General features: G+C 41.1%; 1 protein-coding gene across 3 annotated transcripts in view; it reads right to left on the bottom strand.

The window, feature by feature from the left end:
* Window positions 1–27,543, bottom strand: part of adamts3 (ADAM metallopeptidase with thrombospondin type 1 motif, 3) — a 99,801-nt gene that overhangs the window by 29,142 nt on the left and 43,116 nt on the right. For 2 of the 3 annotated variants that reach the window (XM_077000856.1, XM_077000855.1), the window contains 10 exons: window positions 26,725–26,838; window positions 26,444–26,589; window positions 26,025–26,200; window positions 25,591–25,724; window positions 24,956–25,079; window positions 18,459–18,542; window positions 17,816–17,896; window positions 16,959–17,122; window positions 10,232–10,388; window positions 9,900–10,032 (listed from right to left, as the gene is read on the bottom strand). In XM_077000856.1, the coding sequence (XP_076856971.1) occupies window positions 9,900–10,032; window positions 10,232–10,388; window positions 16,959–17,122; window positions 17,816–17,896; window positions 18,459–18,542; window positions 24,956–25,079; window positions 25,591–25,724; window positions 26,025–26,200; window positions 26,444–26,589; window positions 26,725–26,838 (1,313 nt within the window). The remainder of the gene's footprint in view (window positions 1–9,899; window positions 10,033–10,231; window positions 10,389–16,958; window positions 17,123–17,815; window positions 17,897–18,458; window positions 18,543–24,955; window positions 25,080–25,590; window positions 25,725–26,024; window positions 26,201–26,443; window positions 26,590–26,724; window positions 26,839–27,543) is intronic. The other variant, XM_077000857.1, reaches the window with a different exon arrangement.

The following is a 27,543-nucleotide window of genomic DNA, read 5'->3' on the forward strand; positions in this document are numbered from 1 at the left end:
AATCGGCAAGAAGCATTAAATGTAAACAAACAAGGTTGCCATGGCATCAGCTACATGGTAGTGTTTGGCTATAGGGAGTTTAAAATCCGTGGACATAACTGAAGGATGGCAATGTGGGAAACAAGTTAAAGACACTGGAATGACCAAATTAAGCTTCATAAGGCTGTAACGCAGTGACTTACTGAAACAGTAACCACTGCGTGATGACACAGAGATTAAGAGGACCCAAGTGCTGGCTCGCACTATGAACAACCACAATGAATGCTTAAGTGCGTGTGAGGCAGGCTAACACAGGGAAACAAGGAAAAACTCAAACTTAAATGGCTCAGAATAACTACAACGTGTATGAACAGAAATATTCAATAAAGTTGGGGAAAAAATAAAAGAGAGAACAGAAAGAACGCGGAAGACTCAACACTCAAAAAGCTTGCAGGGGAATGCTGCAATAAACAAAAAAACCTTCCCAAACGAACAGGAAGAAAATAGCAGGGGAAAAACTTGAGAAAGGCCAGGGAGCGGCGCAGGAGGTAAGTACTTGAATAACAGCAGGAGACAAAACAATAAACATAAGACAAATGGTTATGAAACACCAACGACTACAATCGGGAACTGACAATCAGGCTGAGCAACGTGAGGCATAGAGACCAAAATGATTCAGCAGTGATCTGTTACGATTCCCTTCCTTAAGAAGCAATGATATCAGGTGTGACAGATCACTGCTGATTGCAGAGACCCTGCTTAGAACTGGCTCATGAACTCCCCCTTGTGGTGGTCCGGGGAGCCGCATCCAAGCCATCCCTGACAAAGGCACCTGAAAACACACCCAGATAGGTTGGTTGAGTTTACATTAGCCACTTATGCCATCATTAAAGCTAGCTCCAATTAGTGTACATCATCAACATTTTAAGTTATACAATATATAAATAAATTGAAATTTATTACAAACGTAATTTGTTACCGGGGCGGTGTATGTGTGTCGATCGTTGACGGGGGGGGGGGGGGGGGGGGGGCGGGTGTCAAACCCTAGACGTCAGATTGGCTACCATGTATGTCAATCAATATACAACCATCCGTGCAGATGGACGATAGCCTGTCATTCATCCACTACTTTTTAATGTCATGCGATCTACCCACATTCCTTCACGATCGACCGACACTTCCTTTGCGATCGACCAGTCTTTTGGACTTTTGAACATCTCTGACTCAGACCAACACCAGTTTCACTGCCACATCTCTGCTCTCACCCACCATTTATTATCACCTGTGCCTGTTCCCAATCACCTCCGCTATTTAGACCCCACAGGAGCCGTTCTCCAGCACTATGTGTTTAGCCTGATTCAGTCTGAAACCCAGCTCACTTCCTCGTCTACAGAACGGCCTACATGGTTCTGTGCTGCTTGTTTTTTTATTATACATTATCTCTCTCCTGCCTCCATCACTCTCGTCTCACTCCTGTGCTTTTCACTTCAGAAAGTGATTCTTTGAATTAACAGCATAATGTCTAATGCCTGGGATGCCTAGAGCTGCCAACAGAATAACAAATAGCTGAGATGTGTTCATATGCTCATACGGTATGTTCTTCTGTAGCTCCCATATCATGATTTGATCAAATTACTGAAGCTATGCATATTATCATATTATTATCTGTCTTTTTATTGTCTGTCTTTCTTTAGAAAAATGCAGCATTGCTTTTTTACGTCTTTGCTAGTGTCACGTTGAGGACCCCGGCCCCTCCCTTTTGGGCGTGTGTTTACGTTGTCCACATGCATCGTCTGCGTCAGTGGAACTCCGTGGTTGTGGTTGTGTCTTGTGATAATCCGTCTCACCTGTGGCCCGTCTCGTAATCACGTGGGGATTATGTGGTTCGTCTATTTAATGTGCGCTCGTGCAGTGTCCTGTGCTCGTCGTTGTGTAAGTCTGCACGTTGTGTGTGCGTGTCTGTGTTGCCCGTGCGCTTATTGCACAATCTTTGTTAAAAATAAAAGTGACCGTGAGAAATACCAGCGGACTCGTGTCTCGTCCGTCAGCCGCCTCCCGCGTCACAGAACGACGAGCTGACAAGAGACACCAAGAAGATGCCAGGCTACACGACTCGGCCGAAAAAGAGTCAGCGCCCCAGTAAGCGGCATCACCGCGCTTCTTCCCCTCCACCGCGCCGAGACGCCGTCCCTACACCGGAGCAGCTGGAGTCGGACCGGGTGTGCGTGTTTATGATGTGCGCGGTTCGGGCGACCGAAGATCCCGTGGTAAAGGAGCAGCTCTACCAGGGGGTGGTGCGGATGTGGAAGAGGCGAAACCCCTCTCCTTCCCGCGCCCTCTCGCCTCTGAGGGTGGGCGCCTGCATGATCGGCGTGTGTTTACGTTGTCCACGTGCATCGTCTGCATCAGTGGAACTCCGTGGTTGTGGTTGTGTCTTGTGATAATCCGTCTCACCTGTGGCCCGTCTCGTAATCACGTGGGGATTATGTGGTTCGTCTATTTAATGTGCGCTCGCGCAGTGTCCTGTGCTCGTCGTTGTCTAAGTCTGCATGTTGTGTGTGCGTGTCTGTGTTGCCCATGCGCTTATTGCGCAATCTTTGTTAAAAATAAAAGTGACCGTGAGAAATACCAGCGGACTCGTGTCTCGTCCGTCAAGCGCCTCCCGCGTCACAGCTAGGCTATTCAAAATATCACCATAATCATAACTGCAACAACCACAGACACAAATAGTTCTACAGATCAAGCAGTTTCACAGGTAAAACCTCGTTTTATATAATAAATATTGATTTTTCCAAATTATGATGCCATATTTTAACTTTTATTAAGATGCTCAAATTTGCTCCTGCAAAGTGTTTACTGTTAACTGGAATATTTTAATAATTAACACTTGATAATAATTCAATTACTATGGTCCTCAACTTTTATTATCACAGCTATTAGTGTTTTGACTAAGAAAAACTTAAAATAAATATTTGCTTAAAACATGCATTCTAACTACATGACCGTTCATGTGTTCTGTCTATTGGAGTCTAACAGATCAAGTGTTTTTTAGTCATAGCTGTGAGCATGCAGAAAATGACCAAAACTACGCTGTACGCTCCCCCAATTTAGAAGCAAGCTACCATCAGACAGCATGCTTGCAGGTATGAAGACAGCCAGTGACTTCCGGATGAAGACCCTTAGGTCTTTCTTACTATACAGAGGGCAAAGCATTTGAGAATCCAGGTACATGGTATTGGGTCATAAATTTTCTTGTAGTCAATCCAAGCAGTGCTGAGAGTCTGCTCGTGGAGTCCTGCCAGTACATGCTACATTAAGCCTTTGGTGTTGTTTCCCATCTCATTCTGAGCAGTGCTATGTGCTTAGATATCTGCTCATTCAGCTTGATGGCTGGCATTCCTCACAGCAGCTTCAATGAGGTGGACAGCCAGGTTACTGGTCTGTGTTTGGCCCTTATTGGGGTCCTTCATGACGAGTTCTGTCCTGCCTTGTTAGCCAGGCTGGATGGGTGTCTCTTTTCAGCCCAAGGTTCATTTATCATGGTAGTCAGCCATACAGAGCTGTTCTTTTCTTTAGCCAGTAAGCAGGGAGGTTAGGGAAGAGGTCAGGGTCGGGAATTGCCTGCTTCTTCATGCTGTGACCTGCTCTTGAACAACTGCTGTTGTAATGCTGACTGATGTAGCTGGGCTGAACGGAGATGGAGTCAGTTACAGGGAGTGTGACATTAGGCTACCATTCGATGTATTGTTTTAGTAATGGAATAATGACCATGTATATTTATTTCTCAGTGTCTTTAGTAAGTAATTTATACACAACATTAAAAAACATAAAGACTTCTGCAGGCAAAAGTCAATGTGACATTCCTTAGCAATAAGCAGATTTGGAACTCTTTGGGGGAGACTGTCCTGAACCCTTTTAGAGAGACTGCCCTAAACTCTTTTGGGGAGACTGTCCTGACATTTATTCACACCAGGATTATTTCAGGACTTACCAGAGTGTTTTCTTGCTCATTTGTAAGGGGATGTTACACTAAATACTTGCCACATCAGTCTTTAGAAACAGCTTTTTCAGATACTGAAATACTGAAAACAAATCTACTGTATTTTCTGGTTGTATTCTACTAAAGAGCACGATAAGAAATTATATATAGTCATCACCATTGCTAAAACAACCAATCTAATCCTGTATATCTGTACTACATTTATGTTGAAACATACCTACAAATGGGGATTTATTATAAGTGTAGACCATCTGTGCAATTTCTTCACCAGCTCCTCATTATGGACGCAGCTGTCTGAACCTCTGAAGTCATAGCGAAAGCCCCTGGCATCCCTCCCAGTATACAGTGGCACACAGAAATACAGAACATGTGTATTAGCAGGTCATTAAAAGCTCTCTCATGCTGTGGAGCTTAACCTCTGACTGATGTACTGCCTTGTGGTAGTAGTATTAGACTGAATGGTAATGGTAGTGCTTTTACCCTTTGGTAGTTGTTAGGGTAGGCCCACCCCAGTGTTTGAGGGAGATGCCCACATAAACACCCATATCTCACTCACTCCTTCCTCCTTTCCAATCACCAACATATTAGCACTCATTGAATTATAATCTGCACCTGTCACCTATTTAACCCCACAGGTCCAGCCATCCAGTGCTGTGCATTCTTCGCCTCCTGCGGGACTGTCCACAATGACTTGTCTGTAACGTTCCGGTAAGGTTGGCTGGACTCTATAGCAGTTTATTAGCAAACTGACAAATACTACAGAAAATACGCTGACGTAATACAAAGACAAACCAAACATTAACCAACTAAATCAACTAACACTAAAGGCAAACACTAAGAGGAGACATAAAGACTAGCATAGAAGACATGGAACAGCAGGAATACAAACAGCATACAAACTAGTGGGGCAGAGAACAAGGGTGGGGCATGAAGACAGACACAACCAGGAATTTCCAAATAAAGACACACAAAAGAATACCAACAATGGAGAACAAAAAGACAGAATTACAGGAGGGGTGAAGCTAACCCTGACAAAGTGGTAGTGTTTTTTTTTTAAGAAATGAACATGTATATTTTTATACTGTGGTCCTAAACTGTGGTTGTATTAGCATGCTCAATTAATCTGTATCATAATAATAAGAAAGATTATACTAATAAGGAGAAGATGAATAGCACAGAGTTCCTAAGATGTTAAACTGTATCTGTTTCATTTTATTCTGTTTTAGGTGGAAAGACTGCTGGTGTCAGATGTCATTGCCCTGTTTAGATCTTAGATTCCCAAGCCAGAATGACTAATAGGAACCAAGAACAACTCATAGAAACTGACTGTTTCCATGTGGAAATAAAAAAAAAACATGAGAGTTCATCTGTGGAGTTGATGATGTGCTATTACTGCAACTTGTGTTCAGGTCAATAAAGGGTCAGTAAAGGTTGACAAAGGATAGAGAAGCATTCCACAAACAGCTGTTTTCATGAACATTAAGATTTCCTCCTCAGGGAATGGCACTCAAGGGTGTTAGACACTGGGCAAAAGTGGATGAATTAACATATTTTGAGGTGAAATCAATTGCTAATTTAGCTAAATGTCACCAACAGACTTTGTTTTCAACTTTGTTTGCAATTATGAGCTGATTGATATTTGGTTAAAAGTAAATTTCAACCAAACATCAGTGTATCACCCAAGTTGTAATCTATTATCCATGAAGAAATGAGGTCAATAGCTGTAGAGCTTCTAAATCACATCTGAAACGACTTATTCGAGTTTTTTTCTAAATCAAAACATATTACATGTTTCATTCACAACTGCCCTGCTGGGCCTTCAGAGGGAGTACCACCTTACCCATCAGCACCCTAACCCTACTGTTCCCATACTTCAGGACCATGGACAGCGCCTGGCCCAGCTCCAGCACCGCTGGCATGGACAGCGCCATGATAAACAAACAGAAGGCAAAGCGTAGCCCAGCATGGCTTCAGGATAATTATGAGGCACAGCTGCAGCAAATGAAGGCTGCAGTAACAACATGGACACAGCATAACTACAGTAGTGTCCTGTCACAGTACATGCTCGGTTCAATGCTTTGTACAATACACAGATGATGGTGCCGTGTAATTGAAGCACATGAAGCCCCTAATGATGAAAAATCAAATCTGCAGGAAGTTTCACTATGACGTCAACCAGGGGAAACACTGCAGTTGCTATGCATATTCCATGGTTCCTGTATGTATTAGATGAAATCCAAACAGTGAAAACCTCCTCACGTTTATCAAATTTTTAAATAATTACCCTGAGAATCCTAAGCCTCCTGCACACACTTAGATAAAAATGTCATTAAAGTGAAAATTGCTTCTAAATTTCCTGCCTGCCTGTCAGAAGAAAAGGCCAGCACAAGACCTATCCTATGCATATATCATTTACAAGTACAACTTCTCTCAAGGCCCTGAGTTGAATGTAAAGTACTCTGTAATCATGTAGCCTGCTGGCCCCTCCCATCTTCAAATAACATTACATCGCCAGGTTTCAGAACTGAGCCTTTTTTACTTACAATCAAAACGTGTCCATGTAGTGGTATATCATATTGTCCATGTAGTGGTATATCAGATTTTTCATGTAGTGGTATATCAGAGTGTCCAATAAATTACTATATAGCATTTTATTGATCCCAAAGGAAATTTCAGCATCACAGTAGCATACGTACTGCACAAGAACAGACATAAAATTGACAGGGGGGCATACAGATGTACCTCTGAGGTATAGAATCCCAAGAGCAAGATGTATCTATATGCATGTATGAAGTTTATACATTTACATAAACAGAATCAGCAAATATTACACTTATACAAGTATGAGGTAACACATGTAATTCTCTAGCACATTGCTGGATCAGTCTGCCACTGAATGTGCTACTCTGTTTTTCCACAAATGATGGAGGTGGTATTATCTATAATGGATTATAAGGTGAACGTATGGAGTCCATTGTTCTGCCACAACCTTCAGAGTGTTCAGCTTAACTACTACAACACAGCTAGCCTTTCTTATCAGGTTCTTCTATGGATACTGTTGCCAGTATAGGATATGATGCTTGCAACAGCAGACTGGTAAAATGTCCATAGGAGTTTTGCGCATACCTCAACGGACCTTAGATCACCATTGGAATTAGATCTCCAATGGCATTAGAAGTCCTAACGAACATCTCAATGAACCAAGCAGTAATCCTACAGTACATCAAGGCTACAACCACCATACTGAAGTCTCTACTGTAAAACATCAATGACTGTTTACCCATAGTACCCATAGGTCTGCGCGGGACTGCTTTTTAAATCCCACTCCCACCTGCATGTTTTAGTCCCGCTCCCGCTCGCACCGGCCAAAAAAATCGCTTGTTTTAATCCCGCACCTGCCCGCCACATACACGTTTCTGTCGCCCCCGCCCGCAATCCTAATATGAATTGAATTAATGAAATTTAGTACTTGAAATTTTCTTATGTATTTATTAAAACAACAATATATTGATGGATCGCGCTGTCCCATTTCTTACCACAGTCCAAACACATGTCAGGTGTACACCAACACTTTCTGACATCTTTCACAACAAGCAAATGGTAGACGATTTCCATCTCCATTAATTACAATGGAATATGACCTCCATACATCAGACTTTCCTGTAGTTGGCTTAATTGTGGTGTATTCACCTGTTTTAACTGAATTTTCCACAGCTAAAACTGGTTGACCGTCTACACAGTCTCTGCCATTTCGGTATCAAAATGACAAAATGACGCACACTTCATGTTCACGTGATCAGTTGCTTAGCCAATATTTTGAATTAGTTTATTGCTTACTTACTGAATGATTAGTTGTTTTCGTCCTGTTCCTTATGCATGGAAATCATTGCGTTGTTAATATTATAATTTTCTAGACTATTTATTAATTTGCGGGATTTTTCTACATGTATATATGGTCCCGCTTCCTCATCACCTGGACTAATTAAACTCCCGCTCCCGCCAATAACAATTAAATTCTGTCCCGCGCCGCAAGATATTCTGACGGGACCCGCGGGATTACCGCGGAAGTGCAGACCTCTAACCCATAGCACAACAAGATTGTGGTGTCCCTCCACACCATGGTAAGTTCATGTACCACCCCAATGGTTCCAGAGAGGGCACAATCCTACACACTCTTAATCTGCCACTAACCCACCTCCACCAGAAGAATACACATCAGAATCCTATTCATAGACTTCAATTCAGTGTTCAACACAATCATACCCCAAGAGCGGATCTGCTGGACCTGCTAAGGTTCATCATATTTCTCTGCAGATGGATCCTGGACATCCTCACAGGACGCCCATGGTCAATTTGGGTCAGCAGCGAGCATCCATTCTTCTACTCCTTGATCTTACTGCTGCCTTTGACACTGTTAATCATACAACTCTCCTCTCACGGCTTGGTGATTTAGGTCTCTCTGGTACAGTCATCTCCTGGTTCACTTCCTATTTATCAAACAGATGTCAATTCGTTCGACTGGGTAACTGCAAATCAGACCTATCCCCTCTTTCTCACGGTGTCCCCCAGGGCTCTGTACTTGGTCCACTGCTATTTACCATCTATATTCTGCCTCTTGGTAACTTGATACGCCAATATGGGTTAAACTTTCACTTCTACGCTGATGACACCCAGCTTTATATTAGTTTTAAACCATCTGGCCCCTTCCCACCTCCATCCATTACCAAGTGTATCAGAGAACTCAACCTATGGTTGCGCTCCAACTTCCTCCAATTAAATGCTCATAAAACCGAGTATCTTGTCATCGGTACTAAATCTGTGGTCCAGTCCCTTGCCAATACATCCCTCTCTGTTGATGATACTCAAATTGACTCATCACCTACAGCCCGTAACCTCGGAGTCTTGTTTGATCCATTTCTGTCGTTTGAACCACATATACGCTCACTTAGTAAATCTGCCTTTTTACAACTTCGCAATATCTCCCGCCTCTGCCCACATCTTTCTCCAAAATCTGCTGAGATCCTGGTACATGCACTCATTACCTCAAAGTTAGATTACTGTAACTCTCTCCTCTATGGGCTTCCCTCTAAATCCCTTCAACCCCTTCAGTCTGTTCAGAATGCTGCTGCTCGTGTTTTATCTCAAACCAGAAAATACGAGCATATAACACCAGTATTAGAACGTCTCCACTGGCTCCCTGTACACCTGCGTATCCAGTATAAACTCCTAGTGCTTACATTTAAAACACTCGCTGGTGCGGCACCCTTATATCTGGCCAACCTCCTCCACCATTATGTCCCATCACGTAGACTGCGTTCCTCTGACACCGGTCTCCTTGTTGTTCCTAGGTATAAGTTAAGCACTATGGGGGGTCGATCATTCAGTGTGGCTGCCCCAACACTTTGGAACTCTCTCCCGCCATCACTCCGTCTCTCTTCATCTCTCAATTCATTCAAAACACAGCTAAAAACTCACCTGTTTTCTCAATATTTTCACCTAAACTCTTCATCCTAGCCCGGCTTCAATTTATTTAATCTGTTGTATTGGTGTTGCCTGTTTTGTATTTTTTTTTTTTTTTTTTTTTTTTTGTATTGTTTGTTAGTTTGCGTATTTTGGTTTTTGCATCTGGAAAGCGTCCTTGAGCATCTTGAAAGGCGCTATACAAATGGAACTTATTATTATTATTATTATTATCTCCAACAGCTCCCCAAGGGCTGTGTACTCTGCCCACTACTGTGTTACAGTTCCCATTCTAATCACACCATCAACAAACACTACAGCGACTGACCTCACATGATGAGAGTGATGAAAAAGAACCAACATCAGAGCACAAAAAGCTCAATTTTAGATTGAACCGACTTAGATTGACTGTGCTAAAATGAAAGTATTTTCCAGATATAAAAGGTGGGCCATTACTCACTGTGGTTGTGTGCAGTCCTGTAGGTTGCACATCCTGCGGATTGGTTTGGGCTTCTTGTTGATATCACAGTAGCTCCTTTGCACCATCTTGCTGTCTCCTTTCTTTCGGCATCCATACTTGGTATACTGGAATCCTGATGCCAGAGAAGAAAGAAAAAAATTAAAAAGAGGCCACTGTATCCAGTCAGGACTGGTGTCAAATAACACAATCACATGTTTTTTGGAGTGTAAATTGCGATTCGCCCTGTAGGCCTTTTCCCAAGTGGAACGAAGTTCAAAGGGAATCTGTTGAAAACCAGCAGGTTGAACAAATGTGTGTTTAAATGATGTTACCTCCAGCACAGGGGCGTGAACACTGGGACCAGCTCTTCAGAGCCCACTCATATGTGTCTTCCTGAATCACATTGTTGTTGTTTATGGGGACCAGGTCTTCATGTATGATGTATTTGTACATCAATGTGGATCTTGTCTCATTGTCCTTTGGTATAATCTTGCATTAAAAAAAACAAAAAATATATCAGGTCGTAGATGGCGGTATTTCTTATGCTTATATTTTAGTATTCACAAATATTTATGAAAGTTACTGTAGATTTGTCATATTGTCTTAAGAAGTGTGACATTTCTAAAAGGGACAATGACAGAACATACAGTATCAAGTGCAACTGTAATTATTCAAATTTCACACACTGCAAATGAACATTTTCTTGTATTCAGATTGTCATGTATAGCCCCGCCCCCACCTCTTAATCATGATTTTTGTTGTATTCGCTCATGTGTCAATGTTTTCATTTCAGTTGTTCCCTCCTGTTCCTTTTAAACCCATCTTTTGTAATTATGTTTACTTCCTCCTGGTATGTCTTCTCATTATCTCTAATGTTTACATACCCTGTGTTTAGTTTAGTTTGTTGCTGGTTATTGTGGTTATCAGGTCCAGTTTAGATTTACACTTCTACTCTGTCAAGTTTGTTCTTTGATTGCTCCGTATCCTGCTTTAGTTCTGTTTTCTACCTTCGATGGTTTTGTATCTTTTTTGCAATATTACTAGTTTGGTTTGTTTTCTTGTATGTCATCATTGTTTAACCCTAGTGTACATCTTGGTTTATGCTCCAGACTGTCCTTATGATATGTCAGCTGATGACTCTGACATTGGGTTTGTCCATAATAAATCTTGCTCTACTTAGAGTATGTGTCTGTCCGCTAACACGTAAAGCATCACAGAATAACCAGCCTAACCAGGATGCAACGAGGCACCGAGACTCTGGTATTTTCTGAGTATTCTCACTGGGGCTTCAGTCAGTATGCTTCACAACAGTGACAGCAAATTGGGTACAAGAGCCTCCCAGTCTGTCCCAAAGGTCTGTGTAGGACCTCCAGATACCAACCAATCCACTTTGGAGTCAGCAATGAACACTGCTCACCCTGGTGGTTTTCACTTGTCTTGTCTAGCATGAACTCTATGCCTATGCCCCCATTCCACGATATGTGATAGTTTGAGTTACTGTTCCTAAGCCTGTTGCGTTCGTGCCTGTTTTAGGTCCTGAGTAATTTTGCCCGGGCATGTCTAACTGGGAGGAGACCCCAGGGAAGACCCAGGACATGCTGGCGAGATTATATCTCTCGGCTGTCCTGGAAGTGCCTCGGTATCCCCCCAGAAGAGCTAGAAGAGGTGGCTGGGGAGAGGAAAACCTGGGCTTCTTTGCTTAGGCTACTGCCCCCGCAACCCGGACCCGGATAAGCTGATGCAATTGGATGGACAGATGGATGGATGGATGGACTGTTTAGTATACAGAGGAAAATCTTTAGTGAATCTGCTAAAATTGTTTAAAAAGTAATGAACAGGTAATTTATGCAAGATTTTAGCTAATTGCAGTATTCATGGATAATGGCAAACCAAGAATCCCCAGTTGCAGAGTAATGAAAAATCACAAAATAAAAGCACATGACATATGCCATATAAATTCCATAACACTTTGTGTGCAGAAACAGTACATGAAGATACATTCACAATTAGCTATGGATGAACAGTCACTGAATATCTTCAACAGCTCTTTTGACTGATCAACAGTCCTCCTATTTGATCTAGGCTGAAGCCCTGGGCTACAGTTCTGCACTTGTGAAGTAGGCCTAATTCTGGGGCAGAAATACAAAATGGGCCAGCATCATGTGGAACTGGTATTACAGCCTGTGAGATTATACAAATCCAGCCTCTTGCATTTTACTTCCAAGCCTGGTAATTACCAGCCAATGCAAAGCCAGATCTAATGAGACGTACAAAATGTGCACTGCCTCCAGAACATGGTGGCAAATAATATTCAAAAATACCAAAGACCACACATTATGCATCAGTATCCATGGTTACCAATATAAATAAAGCAATGGAGTTTGGCCATAAATGATTGATTTATTTGCCCTTACCCCCATTAAGAGATCAATTGTTTAAAGGCTAACTGTGATCTAAAGTATAGGCCCAGCACTTAAAATGTTCCTTAAAAAGTTATTTTAAAACCACTGAAGGATTTGTTGATTACAGTGGTTAGATCTTCAGCAGAAATCCTGCCATATGTGAAAAAAAACTGCTGCAAGTTTAAGCCTGCTTTGCTTTGCTCTGACACATGCTCACTGAGTTACTCCCTCTCCAACCATGGCCTGACTCATCCCCGTCTCATTTAACAGATAATCTCACATTGAGCTTCATTCTTCGCCCACGGTGAATCAGCGAGGCATGAGTAGATGTTCTCTCTCCGACGACCTTCCTCTCTCGTCAATGAGCACGTCTGTCAAAGAGCACCACATGCACTCTCACTAGTGCACTCTCCAGCCAAGAGCTGGTGTCGGGCATCACTACCACTTTCCTAGCAACTCCCAATGCAATAGGTGATGGCCTCCGCCCACCATCCCCTCACTGTGTGGGGCAACATGGCAATAACATGGAATAACTATCAAAGAAATTCTGACTCCTGCAGTGACATGTAACTGAACAGAGAAGTACACCATTTTAGACAAGAAATTGTAACTATATGTAACAGTAAAAACATATTGCACTACCAACTGTGTGTGTGTGTGCTTGTGTGTCAAGATGGTAGTGGCATCACTTTCACAGTAATTTCAACATGATCACCATAACTGTTTGGTACACCACTACTGAAATTTTCTTTTCAAATACTGGAAAATACAGCAATTGAATCTCCATCAAATGAAATAACCTTCTTAGACTCTAACAGATTGAACGTTTTGTGTAGGATGTAATTAAACCAGCCCGTGCTGCAAGTGGGACCCAAGAGCATTGAAAGTCTCAAAAGAAATATGCTTGTCCATTTTTGGCAACTGAATGCATTTTTTAATTAACTTCTTGTTTTAAATTGCAAATGGACATGTATTGCAGAATTACAGTCAAGAGTGTAGAGGTCATTGATGGTGCGGTCAAGGATCCTTGAGTATTTATAGAGGCCACAACAGACCTTAATTGAACATCTTGCAAGCTCATCAAGACATATTTTGCTGGAGATACAAAGAGTCTGAGCTACTGTTCTTGCAAGAAACTACAGGGAAAGCTAGCCTTATTATCAGGTGCTGATCACCCAATATCACATACAGTCTATCAGTAAAGTGGTTCTTATTTTCTATGAAGTCTTAGGATGTTCTAAATATAAGCTTGCAATGTGTTACCCATATATCCATGTTCCATACAGTTTATTTCAGAACTGCTCTCAAGATCTGGAGTCACTTTCACATATTCTTTATGACAGTATGTCTTTGAAAGGACTGTATACCACTAGATATGACTGGCTTCTGGCCTTGACAGCAACACATATGCCAAGTAAATCCGTGAAAATCTTCAAACACACCTGAGTGCTTAATACTGCCACTGAAGACTTCTCAGGAGTTGTAAATATACAAGATAGTATTTCTCCTTTCCTTATTTTGAAATATCACATGCCTATGACTTATTCTTAGAAGAGTCACTTCACACATAATTAAATGCCAACCACTAATTACTGCCATTGAAAATCTGAGACTTAAATGCCAGCTTATTGTCTTAGTGTCTGGCAGTCTTGGACATGTGCAGTGTGTGGCCTTCACTTTGGAGGGCTTCACAAGGCAAAGGCCAAATATTTGGCAAAAACACTGTTCCATCTCACCACAGGAAGCATGCAAATTTGAAAAAAAGACACTGGTTCCTCTTTCCTTGATCTATAGCAGGGGTCATTAAGTCACGACCGACGTTTATACAATACAAATGTTATAACATTTATAAAATTTAAATGGTTAACAATTGTGTTTACTATAGCAACAAGAATAGTTCGTATGTAGGGCCCCAAACAAAAAAAATATTCAAGAAGCCAGTGGCTCCTAAAAGGAAAAAAATCAGGCGCCAATAACTTTTTCTAAGTACCATAATAATATACAAACAATTAACATTGCAACACACATCAGATCATCTGTTATTTAGGATTAAATGTCACCATCTACAAATTATCTTAACACGGATGAAAGTGGCAGTCCTAAACAACTTTTGAATGGGTATTTCTACCTCTTACCTCTTTGTGGTGGTCAGTTTTTGTTTAAACCTTTCAAAAGCTTTCCATCATAAGACCAATAAACAAGGTCTATTAAACAAAGTGCATGCTGAACAACAACCTACAACTCAGATATGGATATTTCTGCCTTGCACCAATTTGTGGTGGTCAAATATTTCAATAGCTTTTTTATAAGGTCCATGATAAGAGCATAAACAAGTTATATTACATTAAGTGCATCCTAATCAACAACTTTGTTTTATGGTAGAAATACCCATTCAAGAGTTGTAAGTTGTTATTTAGGGTGCACTTTGTGTAAAACTACTTGTTTTGTGGACTTATAATGGATTGTTTAAAAGCTATTGAAATGATTACTCAAAAACTCACAAATTGGTGCAAGGTATAAATACCCATCTCTGAGTTGTACGGTGTTGCTTAGGATGCACTTAATTTAATACAACTTCTTTGGTGGTCTTATGATGGACCGTTTAAAAACTATTGAAATAACATTTAAAATATGATTATTCCTGATGTAAACAAAGTTGTAGATGTTTGTCTTAGTTACCAGAAATAAGAAGTTGCATATTTTGGCACTTTTGCTAATACTGACTTAAAGATATTGAAGTAATAATTCAGAACATCTGAACGTGAAACTAACTTTACCGCAGTTTCCCTGTATGCATATGAGTGACTTTTGATCCCATTAAAATTAACTTTAAACTATGTACAGTTGTAAAGAAGTGTGAACTCATAGGGTATGACAAAGATGTAGATTATGTGAAAAATCTGATATTTTTTGCTTAACCATTTTCAACAAGCTAACGCTTAGTGCTAAGTTTCAGCTCAGCTTTGCTGCTTCGAGTCACGCTGGTGATCAGATTCCTGCATTTGTTGATGAGCAGAGACATCCATGTGAGTGGGAGCTACAGCCTATTGTTTAACTTTTAAAATGCAAACTCAAAAGAAAATGTTGGATATGTTTTCCAATTACAAATCATCCTCATCAATAAAAAATTATGCTGTTGTATCACCTGTTGCCGCTAAAATAATGAATTGCGACCAGCAAATTATCATAGAGTGTTGTGCACATTTAAACCTGGGTATGATTCCTTCTCTTCCAGTTACATTGTGTCTAAGATCACAATAACTTTGTTACTAAGTAACCAGTAATGTGAACAAAACCAGTAACAACTAGTAACAAAACTAAAAAACTAAACTCTAAACTGTCATTACATTATATACATCTATAACAATAATAAATTACATATCATAGGTTCATTGGTTCTGTATCTCACATATCCAGTTCATTAACATTGATTTCATGAGATGTGATGAAGTGGCTAGCTCCCATTTTTGGGTGAGGAGAAGACAGGATGGAAAAGCCTTCTGCACCAGCAGCTGTGTGGGGAATAAGGTGTGAACCCAACCAAGAAAATCACAGGTGATAACACTTGTTGCCTAGCAACACTTCTTTGACAGAAGGGTAACTTCAAACAATGTGTTTTTCTCTTACCCATACGAGAAAAACCAGACCAAAAAAGATCTGCAGCCCAAAATATGTACATACTTCTGCTTTAGCTCTAGCTACAGGTCAGTAACCCACATATCAAGTTGGCCAGTACTGTGCCAGTATTGATTCCCTTGGAGGACAGCAAAACGCATGTCTGGCCAGACCTTTCCAGAATTCCATTAACCACCACAGCAGCCCATGAAAGAAACTGACCTGGGTTAAAAAGTCAAATCAGTTCACCTTTGTCATGTCACAGCACCTCCCTTACGTGTTTCCCCACCTGAACCCACCTGGTCCAGCGCCAATACGTGCTTGTGTTTGTGTTGTGCTAACTCCCTTGTGTGTAGCCACACACCTCTTGTTAACCTCTTAGCCTGTTATGTATTGCACCTGTCCTTTATTACCCTGTTCAACAGTGCATGTATTAAATGTATGTTTGCTGTGTTCTTTGTGGGTTGTTGTTCTGACTCTGTTCTGCAGTTGTACCCCTTACACTCACTTGTGTGCTTACAGCTGTCCTGTTGCCTTTGTGTTCATGCAGGTCACATTCGTTATTATAATTACTTGTTTGTCATCATTCATGTTTCACGGTTGTTTTGAATTAACTTTGTTCTGTGTATTGGATAACAGTGAACGCTCTCCAGCATCACATCAATGTTGGGTTCTGAATATACTAACCTATCTCCTACATAATCTCCTACATAAGGTCTTGTTAGGTCAGACTACTTGGTCGTTCTTACGATTACTCAGCTAATATACCATGAATTTACCAACTGGCTGGCTTCATGCAGTGCATGTATTGTAGTGAAAGCAAAGACACTGAAATGTGTTCCTGCTACATTACTTTCACTCGTTTCCTCTGCACGTTTCTCCCTCATTTCTCATTTGTTGCATTTGCAGTCTGCAAGCATTTTCAGATGCTTTTCCATGAATACAAAGAACATTTTAAAACATGTGGTCATGCATATTAATAGTCCTTGCAGAGTAATAATGATGCACTTATTAATTTATTTAGATAAATAAATAATCTTACCAGGACAATGACTGTGTCATGTAGTGGCCCGTCCGTGTGAAGGGTCTCAACCTCGTCTTCGATTATGTAGTCCCACTCCACCCCGAGGTCGATGAAGCTGCGTGTCTTCACATCCTCCCCCTTGCCATTGAGGATGTAATGTCCTGTGGCCTGGTTCTTCACCGCTGGAAGCAGTGATCAATTACAGACATTACAACGGTAGGGTCAAAAGATACAATTCACATAATCCAGTTCAGGGTTACATGGGTCTAGAAAATTTTATGACCCAAAAACTAGGTGAAAACCTTAAACCAGAGGTGATGGAACTATTATCAAATATTAAATCACTTGAAATGTATGCATAAAGTCGTATTTAATTAAAACAGTTTAGGATTAATTAAATCACTCTTTAATTAGTGAAGAACTGGCTTAAAATAAAGGTGACATTCACTTGTGGATATTGAAAGCTACTAATTACAAACCACATGTGTTTCAAATACTCTAAGCCATGAAACTAGGAACAGGCTCAATAGCACATTTGTCACTGCCTAGTTACCTCTGGGGTCTTTTTAATTTGTTTTACAATTGAAAAATTAGTCCATGATTGAGATTGTAGCTCATATGTGGGGAAAGCCAGAGTGCTATACATATGTACTTTGAAAAAAAAAACTCTTTTAGAGGCACTCAATGGCAGAGAATTATCATTTTGAATGTAATGAAATCTCTTTTCACGTCACATCACATCACAAAATTAATGTTTTCTCCACATAAACGAAATGATTGCATCAACACACTGAGAAAAGATGAAAGGAAACAGTGTCAGGAATCAGATACATGTAACAGTGAGTCCTGAGAGCGGAGGGGATAGCATCACTTACCAAGACAGTGAGGCGATGCCTCATGTTCTTGGATGATCACATGTCTAGCCCCGGGGGGGATGAAGAACATCTTTAGGTAACCTTTGCACCAGAGCCAAAATGGCAACGAAGGCAAAGTGTAAAGGGGGGGAAAGATAGCAGAAGCAATTAGTGAGCAAAAATAATGTCTCATTTTCCTTTGCAGAGGTGGACATCCTTTTGTTAGGAGGAGTACTATTTTGCTGCTAGGCTCCAGGAAGGCTAATGAGTTCAAAGAGTCGCGCTACTGCAGTTGTCCGTCAAGCTAGGTCGCGCAAAGCCTGTGAGAAAGAGTTACTTGAGAATGTGGCTGAAGGTTCTCCATTCAGACTTCATGAAATACATTCATCTCTTCATAAATGTCTCATAAATGCCTCACTGGCACAGGTTCCAAGAGCACAAGGGCTATGTGACACTGAAGTGGTTCTAAGCAGTCCCAAGGACTTCAGGACTACCAAACTGTTGATTCTTGAAATGCTGTTGGGCAGCACTATACAGCTGACAAATGTATGATGGAGGATGGATGGAAGAACCATTTGCCAAAGTGCTAAAGACACTACAGCTGCCCCTGAAGGTCTGTCCTGCTACAGATGTCCACGCCTCTGCAAAGTACTGCACCACTCACCAAGAACATTTCTAGAGTCCTCAGATTCATTCAGAAACACATGTCGTGCTCCCTTGGGCAGCAAGAAGGCTCCTCTCGTTTTCCCTTTAGGACAAAAAGAAGCTGTTACACTATCTTTCATAATGCAGGTCTTTGCCATTGGCTTGCGAGGTCACGCTACGTTTGGTGGGGCCTAAGGGGTTCATGGGAAAAGGGTTTTATGGTAAACTGGGACGCTGGTGCTTTCATTCCGTCACTGCACGTGATCACTCAAGTTTGTTGTCGGTGTAGTGGATGGATGCCAATGTCTCAGGATGCTCCCAAGTCTGTGTTACCTTCTGGTTCTGCCCTTTTAGCTAGGCTGTAATAATTTAATGCCGGAGTTGCATACATAGAGTTACAGAGAGAACACATAAATACACACAAAGATTAGAATTATTTATCATTCCCATCACTTGTTTATGTATCTCTCAAATTAATGTTGTCATGGTAACCTGCGTCGGCCAGAGGAGAATGAGTGTGTGCGCCCCCCCCCAAAAAGAGTCTTGGTTCCTCTCAAGGTTTCTTCCTCATGCTCTTAGGGAGTTTTTCTTTGCCACTCCGGCCTTTGGCTTGCTCACTTGGGGCTTGGACTCGGACACTTGTAAAGCTGCTTTGTGACAACTGTTGTCAAAAGCGCTATAGAAATACATTTTGATTGATTGTGTCTAGCTAATCTCAATGGGGAGATGGGATAACAAACTTTTAGGGCAAGGGAGGAAAAATAGGAGAAGGAGTGAGCTGAAATGGCAACGGTGGAGCCTGTGCGTGCAAATACCGATTGATAAAAGGTCAACACTGTGTGGTATGTTAAAGATTTTGCACACCAGAATAATCTTTCTCAGTTGGTGGTTGGGGTCTCAGATCAATTCTAAAGAATCAAAAATATCCTTCAGCCTTTTAACCTATTTGATTTTAACTTATTGTCTGCAGAGGAGTAAGTACACTATCGTACTACTGCATAAATTCTAATTCCACGCTAAACCATATCAACCTCTGGGCTCAATGGTAAAACAGCATTACATTTGGAAAAAGAGAAAGATTAGACCACGCAAAACACTTGCAGATTTTGTTTTTCAACAAAGGGATTTCTGTTTGGCACTTCTTGCTTAAATGTTTTTCTGTAAAAAATGAGTAATTGACTAACACAATCTTAGAGAAAGGTAACTTAATTCAAGCCAACTTTACTATGGTGAATTCTACAATAACATATCATTTAGGATGCCTGTTATGACATGTTATTGACTTGACATTATCTACAAATGAGCAGTCATGCTTTGTAATGACCTCATATATAAGGTAAAACATTTTGACGTGCTGTTTTGTGGTAATAATGAGAGCATAATGAATGTCAGCATGCAAATTGGAAGTTTTATATTGAAAGGAAATGTATAACTTATAAGATGCAAATACTTTATAAAAGTTTTACACTAACAAGACACTATTTCACATGCTCAGTGCCAAGGTAATTATACCATTATGAAACGGACACAAGTCTAAAACTCACATTAAGTCAGGAAATGTGCCAAAAAGAAAATAGCCTTCGATTTTTGATGCATTGTGTTTTTAATCGAGTCACACAACAGATGTATCATAGACCACAGGGCAACATACACACACACGCACACACACACACACACACACACACACACACACACACACACACCCACACACACACACACACACACACACACACACACACACACAAATCAATTTCCATCGGCACAACAGCACTGTCATCTCTGCAGGACTTATCGAGCACATTTCCAATAGTGTGCATGGGAGCTGTAATCATTATTTTGGCTCATATGTCACAGAGTTCAGGGATAATTATCAAATAACAGTGGCACAGTCATAGAGTCCAGGGGCTTGAGCAAAGGCACAGTAGATTTGGGCATGTTTCCCAAAACTAAAGAGTCTTACTTGGATTAATATATATTATAATATTTATTGAAGATAAAAAAATGAACATTAGAAATAATAGAATTACTAATGCCTGAAAAAATCTGTTACATATGGAGGTCCCCTGCCAACCACCCCCATCAGTAGTGGCAGTATTTCATGTTGTCCTGTTGTGACGTTGTATTTGGTCCCTCAGGTGGGCATGGCCTATAAGGGCACCTGACACCTAAGGTTCGTTTGTTTGTCTATATATGGATTGTCTTTGTACCAGTTGACTGCTAGTTATTGTATCCTTAATTTGGAATTATATCACAGGTTTTGCTTTGGTGCAATTTATTTAATAGATTCTCTATTTTCCCTGACATGATCGCTTTCTTTTGCACTCCCTCGTCCATCACAATTAGAATTAAACTAAATGGAGTTTTATATCTGTGACAGAGGCTCTTACAAGTTTTAACCCTCTGGCGCCGAGAGTAATACCCTCTGGTGTTATTTTTCCAGTATGTCTTGAAAGGAGAGCACATTTGACTCCAGGCCACAGGTTTCTTCTTCAAGAACCAGATCTCCTTACTGACAATTTGTCAAGCATTGGTGTGGGTACATGTACAGCGACATGACAGAAATTCACAAGGTAAATAATATTTATTTTTATTCTTGGTCAATTCCATGAAATTAACTTTGTGCCTTGTTGCCATGATCCCCTGTGCTGGAAACTGTCAGTTTCTCCCTTCACATCTGTGTCTCTGTGCACATGACACTGAAAACCAAAAACCATGTGATGCTACAAGTTTGTTTGTTTGTTCCTATGTTGCCATGTACTTGTGTTTTGGTGTCTGTCTCTGCTTCAGGCTTGTGTAATTTGGCCCCTCCCACTTATAATTTTCACGTCCTTCGTGTATGTTTGCTTAGTGTTCATTGTATAACTTCTTAAGCTTGTTTTGTTTCCTCACGAGTTGTTTCTGTTTTTCTAAGACCTCTATGGCTTTTGGTTTCATTTTTTAAAATGAAGAACTCACATAAAAACTCACTTCTGTCACGTAGGGCAACGCCCCCTCTCGCAGCTGTCACTCTGGGTTCCCTCATGTCTGTGTTCCCTGCCTGTTTGTCCCGCCCTGCTCGTTTATTTTGATGATTCCTCGTTTGTTACCACGCCCCTGTGTCATTGTCATCACCTGTCCCTAGTTTAGTTCTGTGTATAATAGTCCCTCCCATGTCTGTATTGGTCTTTTTGTTCCTACCTGTTCTTCGTGAGTACTGCCGTTTGTAGTTTGCGCTTTTGTGTTACCTGTATTGCGTGTATCTTGCCTGTCCTCCCTGAGTTAGTCTGCTTTGTTGTTTCCCTTGTCCGTATCTATGCCCGTGTATATTTCTTGTATGGACTGCCTTCCCGATATGACCTGCGCCCGGTATCACGACTCTGCTTTTGGTATTTCCTTGAATAAATCTCGCTCTCCTCAGCGTTTGTGTCCGCCTCCCTGTTCTGCCCCACGCGGAACGTTACAACTTCATAACTGCATCCTACTCTCCTTGAATTGATGGGAGGTAAGGATTTAAAAAAACAAAAAATATTGCTTTCATATGTATTCACCACCTTCAGACTAGTATGTGTTAAGAGCTGCCTTTTGATGCAATAAATTCTGCATTGGGAAACTTTTGAAAAGTCATTACTTTGCACTTTCACCTATTCCTCCAGGCAGATTTGCACCAGCTTATTGAGGTCTGTTACATGATGTTTGCAGACTGCAATTTTCAAAAAGAGTATCAGATTCTCAATTTTACTGAGGTCACCAGTTTAACTTCAGTGTAGAACATTCACGTTTTGGTTGTTTAACCACTCCTGTGTGACTTTGGCTTTCTCTGCAGTTTAGTTTTTTTTAGCAAGCCTGAAGCAGGTTATCTGCCTGTATTTTGTACCATCCATCTGTCCAATTTAAAAAAAGATGTCCAGTCCCTGCTGAGGTAAGCACACAGACATTTAGTTTGTGACTCACAGCATTCTTAATTTTGGTCAACACCCCCCATTTCTGTCTCATTATACCACAACATCTTACCCCATGTTTTAGCTGGGCACACTGAAGCTGCCAAATCTACATGGGTTTGGATGAGGTACTTCTTTAGCAATCGCTCCTTTTAGCCAGACAGATGAGATGCATAACTCTTCATATAGTTGACTGGTGCATCTTCACTCCATTCTCAGTCACTGCACTCTGTATGTCCTTCAAAATGATGTAGCTTCCCTCACTAGTCCCTTCCTGCTCCGCTACTGAGGTTTGCCGGACGGCCGTATCCAGGAAGTGCATGATTGCCATGATGCTAGTTCCATTGTGATTCAACAGTGCTTACCGCGATATCCACTTGGATCTTATATTATAGTTTTTCCCTATATTCTCCATGTATATAAATGACTTAAGAATGCATTTTGTTCTTCAATATCATAGCTTTCCTTCCTATCCTATAGAAGCTGTGTGCCAGCCTGGGTGTCCTCCAGCATATACTGTAGAGATGTGCCAAAAAAATTCATATATCAAAAATCGATTCTCATTTACTACGATTCAGAAACGATTTTAAATGTCCCAAAATCGATTCTAAGTCGTGGTGAAGTCTCGCGTTACGTAATTACAAAATTATGCGAGACTTTACGCAGCAGATTCTGGGACACACTCATGTGCAGAAAAGTTTCAAAACAAATGGAGGAAAGAGATATTCAACCTGTCCCGTCTTCATTTAAGGCAAAAATATGGGTTCATTTTGGTTTTTACTGAATGCCAGGGAAGACCGAACTTGACACAAGGGTGGACCCAAGTGCCGGCTCACAAGAGCAAGACGTTTGATACTTGTCAAATGTATTAGCGAGAGAGAAACACACACAGCGACCCAGAACAAACAAACAAAACAACGTGGAAGACTCAACGCGCAAAAGAATAGAAACAGAAACCGTGGGGGCACGAAGTAAATAGAAAATACAATGCGTGGAAAATAACACTCAACCACAGAGAGACGGGAGAAAGAAGCAAAATAACAACAGTAACTAAAAAACAGCGCGGATAAATGCAACGCGAAAACGAAACCAAGGACGCCAGCAGAAGTAACTGGCAAAAAACACCGCAACAAAATAAAACCCTTCCCAGAAATAAAGGCAAAACGGATAGGAAGAAATACAGGATTGGGAAAACTTGAGATGAGTCAGGAAGCGAGGCAGGAGATACATACTCGAATAAGTAAAGAGAAAGCATAACAGAGAGAGGTGGCGAGACACCATTAAACGAGAAGCAACCACAGAGAAAGCAGGGACCTGGCTGTGTACGGTTACGCCGGTTTAGTCTGGGACTGACTCTGGTGCCCCTAGCAACGGCTGGGGGAGCTTGCAAAATGACGCTAAAGAATTTTGGTAACACAACAAAAAGCATTTTATTTTACCAAAGCACATTATTTTTGTTAATTAAAAGTGAGACACTTTATTTTCTGTATTTGTCATTCTGTCTTGCAAAGCAGACTGTAGTAGATCATGCAGATTTTATAGACTGAAGCAGAAATTTTTATAAATCAAATCGTTTTTTGAATCGAAAAATCATTTTGAACCGAAAATCGATTTTGAATTGAATCATGGCCCTCAAAATCAGAATTGAATCGAATCATGAGATAGTAAACAATTCCCACCCCTAATATACTGCACAACCTTCTGGATGGCACGATGGCAGGGGGCAGTTTTTTTTAAATAAAATATGATATAGCGCAGAATATCAATGTGTCATTTGTGTTTGAGATGAATCTGATTACTTTTAATTCTTGGATATTAAACAGTTGAGTATTTTTCCAAAGCATTGTTGCATTGCTGACTCGGCATGCCTTTATGGATATGTGAATAATTTTCACATGAGTTGGCAGTTAAGCTTTATTCAAACTACCAAAGAGCTATAGCACATTACTATAATTACAATGGCGGATGGGTTCCCTTTTGAGTCTTGGTTCTCCCGAGGTTTCTTCCTATTCCCCACCATCATAGGGAGATTTTCCTCGCCACTGTCCCCTTTGGCTTGCTCATTTGGGTTCTGGACCCATAGTATTGTTAACCTTGTACATCCTGTAAAGCACTTTGTGACAACATGTGTTGTGAAAAGCGCTATACAAATAAACTTTGATTTGATTTGATTATAATCACACCTATAAAAATTACATATGTGCATACATATTTCTAGTTCTATATCGTCCCAAATAAACTTTTTCATCAGAGGTTAATCAAGATTACTCCCACTCTTTCAAAATGACTCAAATTAAGATATAACTATGCAAGAAGCAACTGTAATTCCACACATATAATAAATATTTAACATTGTAATTTAATAAAAAGTCAGATGCAATATTGCTTTTAAGATTCCATCTGGTTAATGCCAAAAAATGGCACATAAAAGCTATTGCATATGCCTGGTCATTTCTATGAGAAACAGAACTCACTTGTTTTGACCCCAAAACAAGGATGCAGTATTGGTATACTGCTTTAAAAAATGACAGGACTGTTGTGCCGACAACAGAGTATTCCTATTGGTGGTCCTGCAGAAAGAGAAGTGCTTGGGTCATACCTGCTTTCTTGGGGGTTCGGGTGAAGGTTCCTTTCACAGTTCTGCAGTGGGAGTTATCACCCCCGCACACACCACACTTGTCTTCTACTTTGTTGGAGCCAATTTCTCTGTCACAGCCCACTTTCTGGAAGAGACATTCTGATTAACTGGGACTAGGAATGATACACTGGGACACTCCTGAATCTAGCTTTGACTCTGTAAAGATCTTTCCAGTTTGACTCTGCTGGAAAGAAGGCATGCACAATCCTAGTTAAGACAACACACATACACACACACACACACACACACACATACACAAACACACACACAAACACACACACACACACACAATTGCACTGTTGTTTTTAGCAGTGAACATCTTGGCGTCAAACATTTGCATTTCCTGAATACTTTCCCAAAACTCTTAATAAGTCATACTCCCTGTCTTGTGAAATAAAACTAATCTAAACCCTCCACCACCTGCAGCAAACGCAGTCCATTACTCAGACAACACTATCACTTCTCAGCAGGACTCAGATGTAGAGTCAGCATTTTTCAGCATTATCAACAGTGCTGCTATCCTTCTACACAAACTGCTGCCAGGAAAGGTGTCACCAGTTAGGTGAAGAGCTTTAAGAAGCCTGTCAGCAGCTTACCACACACTCCCCACGGACACATATGCTGTAGGGGTCCTTGTAGGAGCACCTTGTGCCATCGTGCACCAGCTGTTTCATGTACGCCACGTCACCCGTCTCCTTCGACTGGCAGTACAGGTGACACCTTTTGCTGGCTGAAAAAGTAGGTGTTTAGGTCAGAGCGAGCATAATGCATGTTGCGTGTGTGTGTGTATGCCACCATATGGGGCTGACCTGTATGTGTGTATGTGTTTATGCATTTCTTTTCCAAATATAATCTTTGCTGCAAAATCATCTCCCTTATTTACTGTACGCAGGTGCAAGTTAAGTGTCAGGACAGATTACACTGTAACTAAGATCCCCACTTAACTAAGCTGTAATGAGTTCCAGAGGCTATAAGGAAATCTGCCCTCTGTGTCACTTGTGAATTTAACCAATACCAAATCTGCGCTCACCATCTGGGTGCTCATATGGAAGCCAGTGATGCTTTGTGCTTTGGTGCTCAAAGTGTGAGTTGCGGAGCTGACACTGCTGAGCCCTGAAGTCCTCAAAGTGTTTGGGGCAGTCATCCATGTTGCACAGCTGGAAATCATAGTTAACCCCTTGGCAGTCCTGACCACCGTTAGCTGGACTGAATTGCAGAGCATGTCAAAGGAAAAATTCAGCAAATTCAATTTATTAGACTATCAAATAATTGCTTAGTTTTTATAAATTACAAATTTGTTCTTGCAAAACAAAAAAAAAGCTTAAAAATCATGTTAATTTTTTTATTTTTTTCAACAGGTCACTGGGCTAATTTCCCCTAGCATACCCAAAGCACAGCAGAGCCTAGACTTCCCCTCTCTGCCATACAGTTTCTTGCTGGCAAACCTACGCTGGGTTGTTGCACTGACGCGTGCGGAAGCGAATGCCTGTCCCGCAGGAGCGTGAGCATGGGCCGTACTTGGTCCACGCACCCCAGGCTCCATCCTGTTTCACCTGGATGCCATTCTTCCACATGCAGTGACCTTTGTAACACCACTGTAGAAAGGAAGGAGAGCAGCACGGCTGAGCCAGGTGTAGGAAGCCGGATGGTAGGGGTGGGATAACATTCATATCACAATGTTTTCCACTATGAAGACAACACTGATGTGATATCATGATAGTGAGCTTCACCTTCCCAGGTGCACACTCGGTGCCATCCAGTGGGGGACCCTTCTTGGTCTTGCAGAAGTAGGGGTTGTCTGGGTGACTACACCATAGCTGCTTGCAAGGATCAAATGTGCGGAACTGGAGAGACAGAAAAAAAATGATTTTTTTTGAGAAAATGAAAGAGAAAATGCGTCCGTTCGCAGAGGTTCGCGTAAAGTGTGCGGAGTCGCGTGCTACGGTCACTCGCGAAAGTATAACTAGCTTTATAGGGGAGACGCGGGAAAGGCGGAAAAGATCCTTCAAAATGAAAGAGTTCCCGGATCCTGTTCCGGCAGGATCCAGCTGAAATTAAGCTCTGGCTATAAGCTATAAGACTATAAAGCTATAAGCTATAAAGCTACAAGATACAAAGCTATAAGACATAAAGCTATAAGGCTATAAAGCTATTAGGCTATAAAGCTATAAAGCTATAAGCTATAAAGCTTTAAGATATAAAGCTGTAAAGCTTATTTATTTTCCCTTATTTCATTTGGTCCCAAGAGGCCTCTTTTCTTCCTAAGAGACCAACTGTTTGATCAATGCAGATTTTTAATTGATTGTGCCATTCAGTTTGAACTGTGTTTCTCAGCACCATTGAGCCCAAACTCTGCCCTGAGGAACAGATTTCTCCAGCTCATTACCCCAGACAAACTATGAAGATGACTACAGCCCTGACATCTTTCTGCAGACTGAATGTATGCAGATATGCTCTGAGGGCCATGAAGACACAAGGCCCATTGAATGGGATTTGCTACACACACAATGTAAAAGGTGGGAGGAGTAATTACCATGAACAAGCAGGAG

This window comes from Brachyhypopomus gauderio, chromosome 3 (genome assembly GCF_052324685.1).
Source record: "Brachyhypopomus gauderio isolate BG-103 chromosome 3, BGAUD_0.2, whole genome shotgun sequence".
NCBI classification, from domain to species: domain Eukaryota; kingdom Metazoa; phylum Chordata; class Actinopteri; order Gymnotiformes; family Hypopomidae; genus Brachyhypopomus; species Brachyhypopomus gauderio.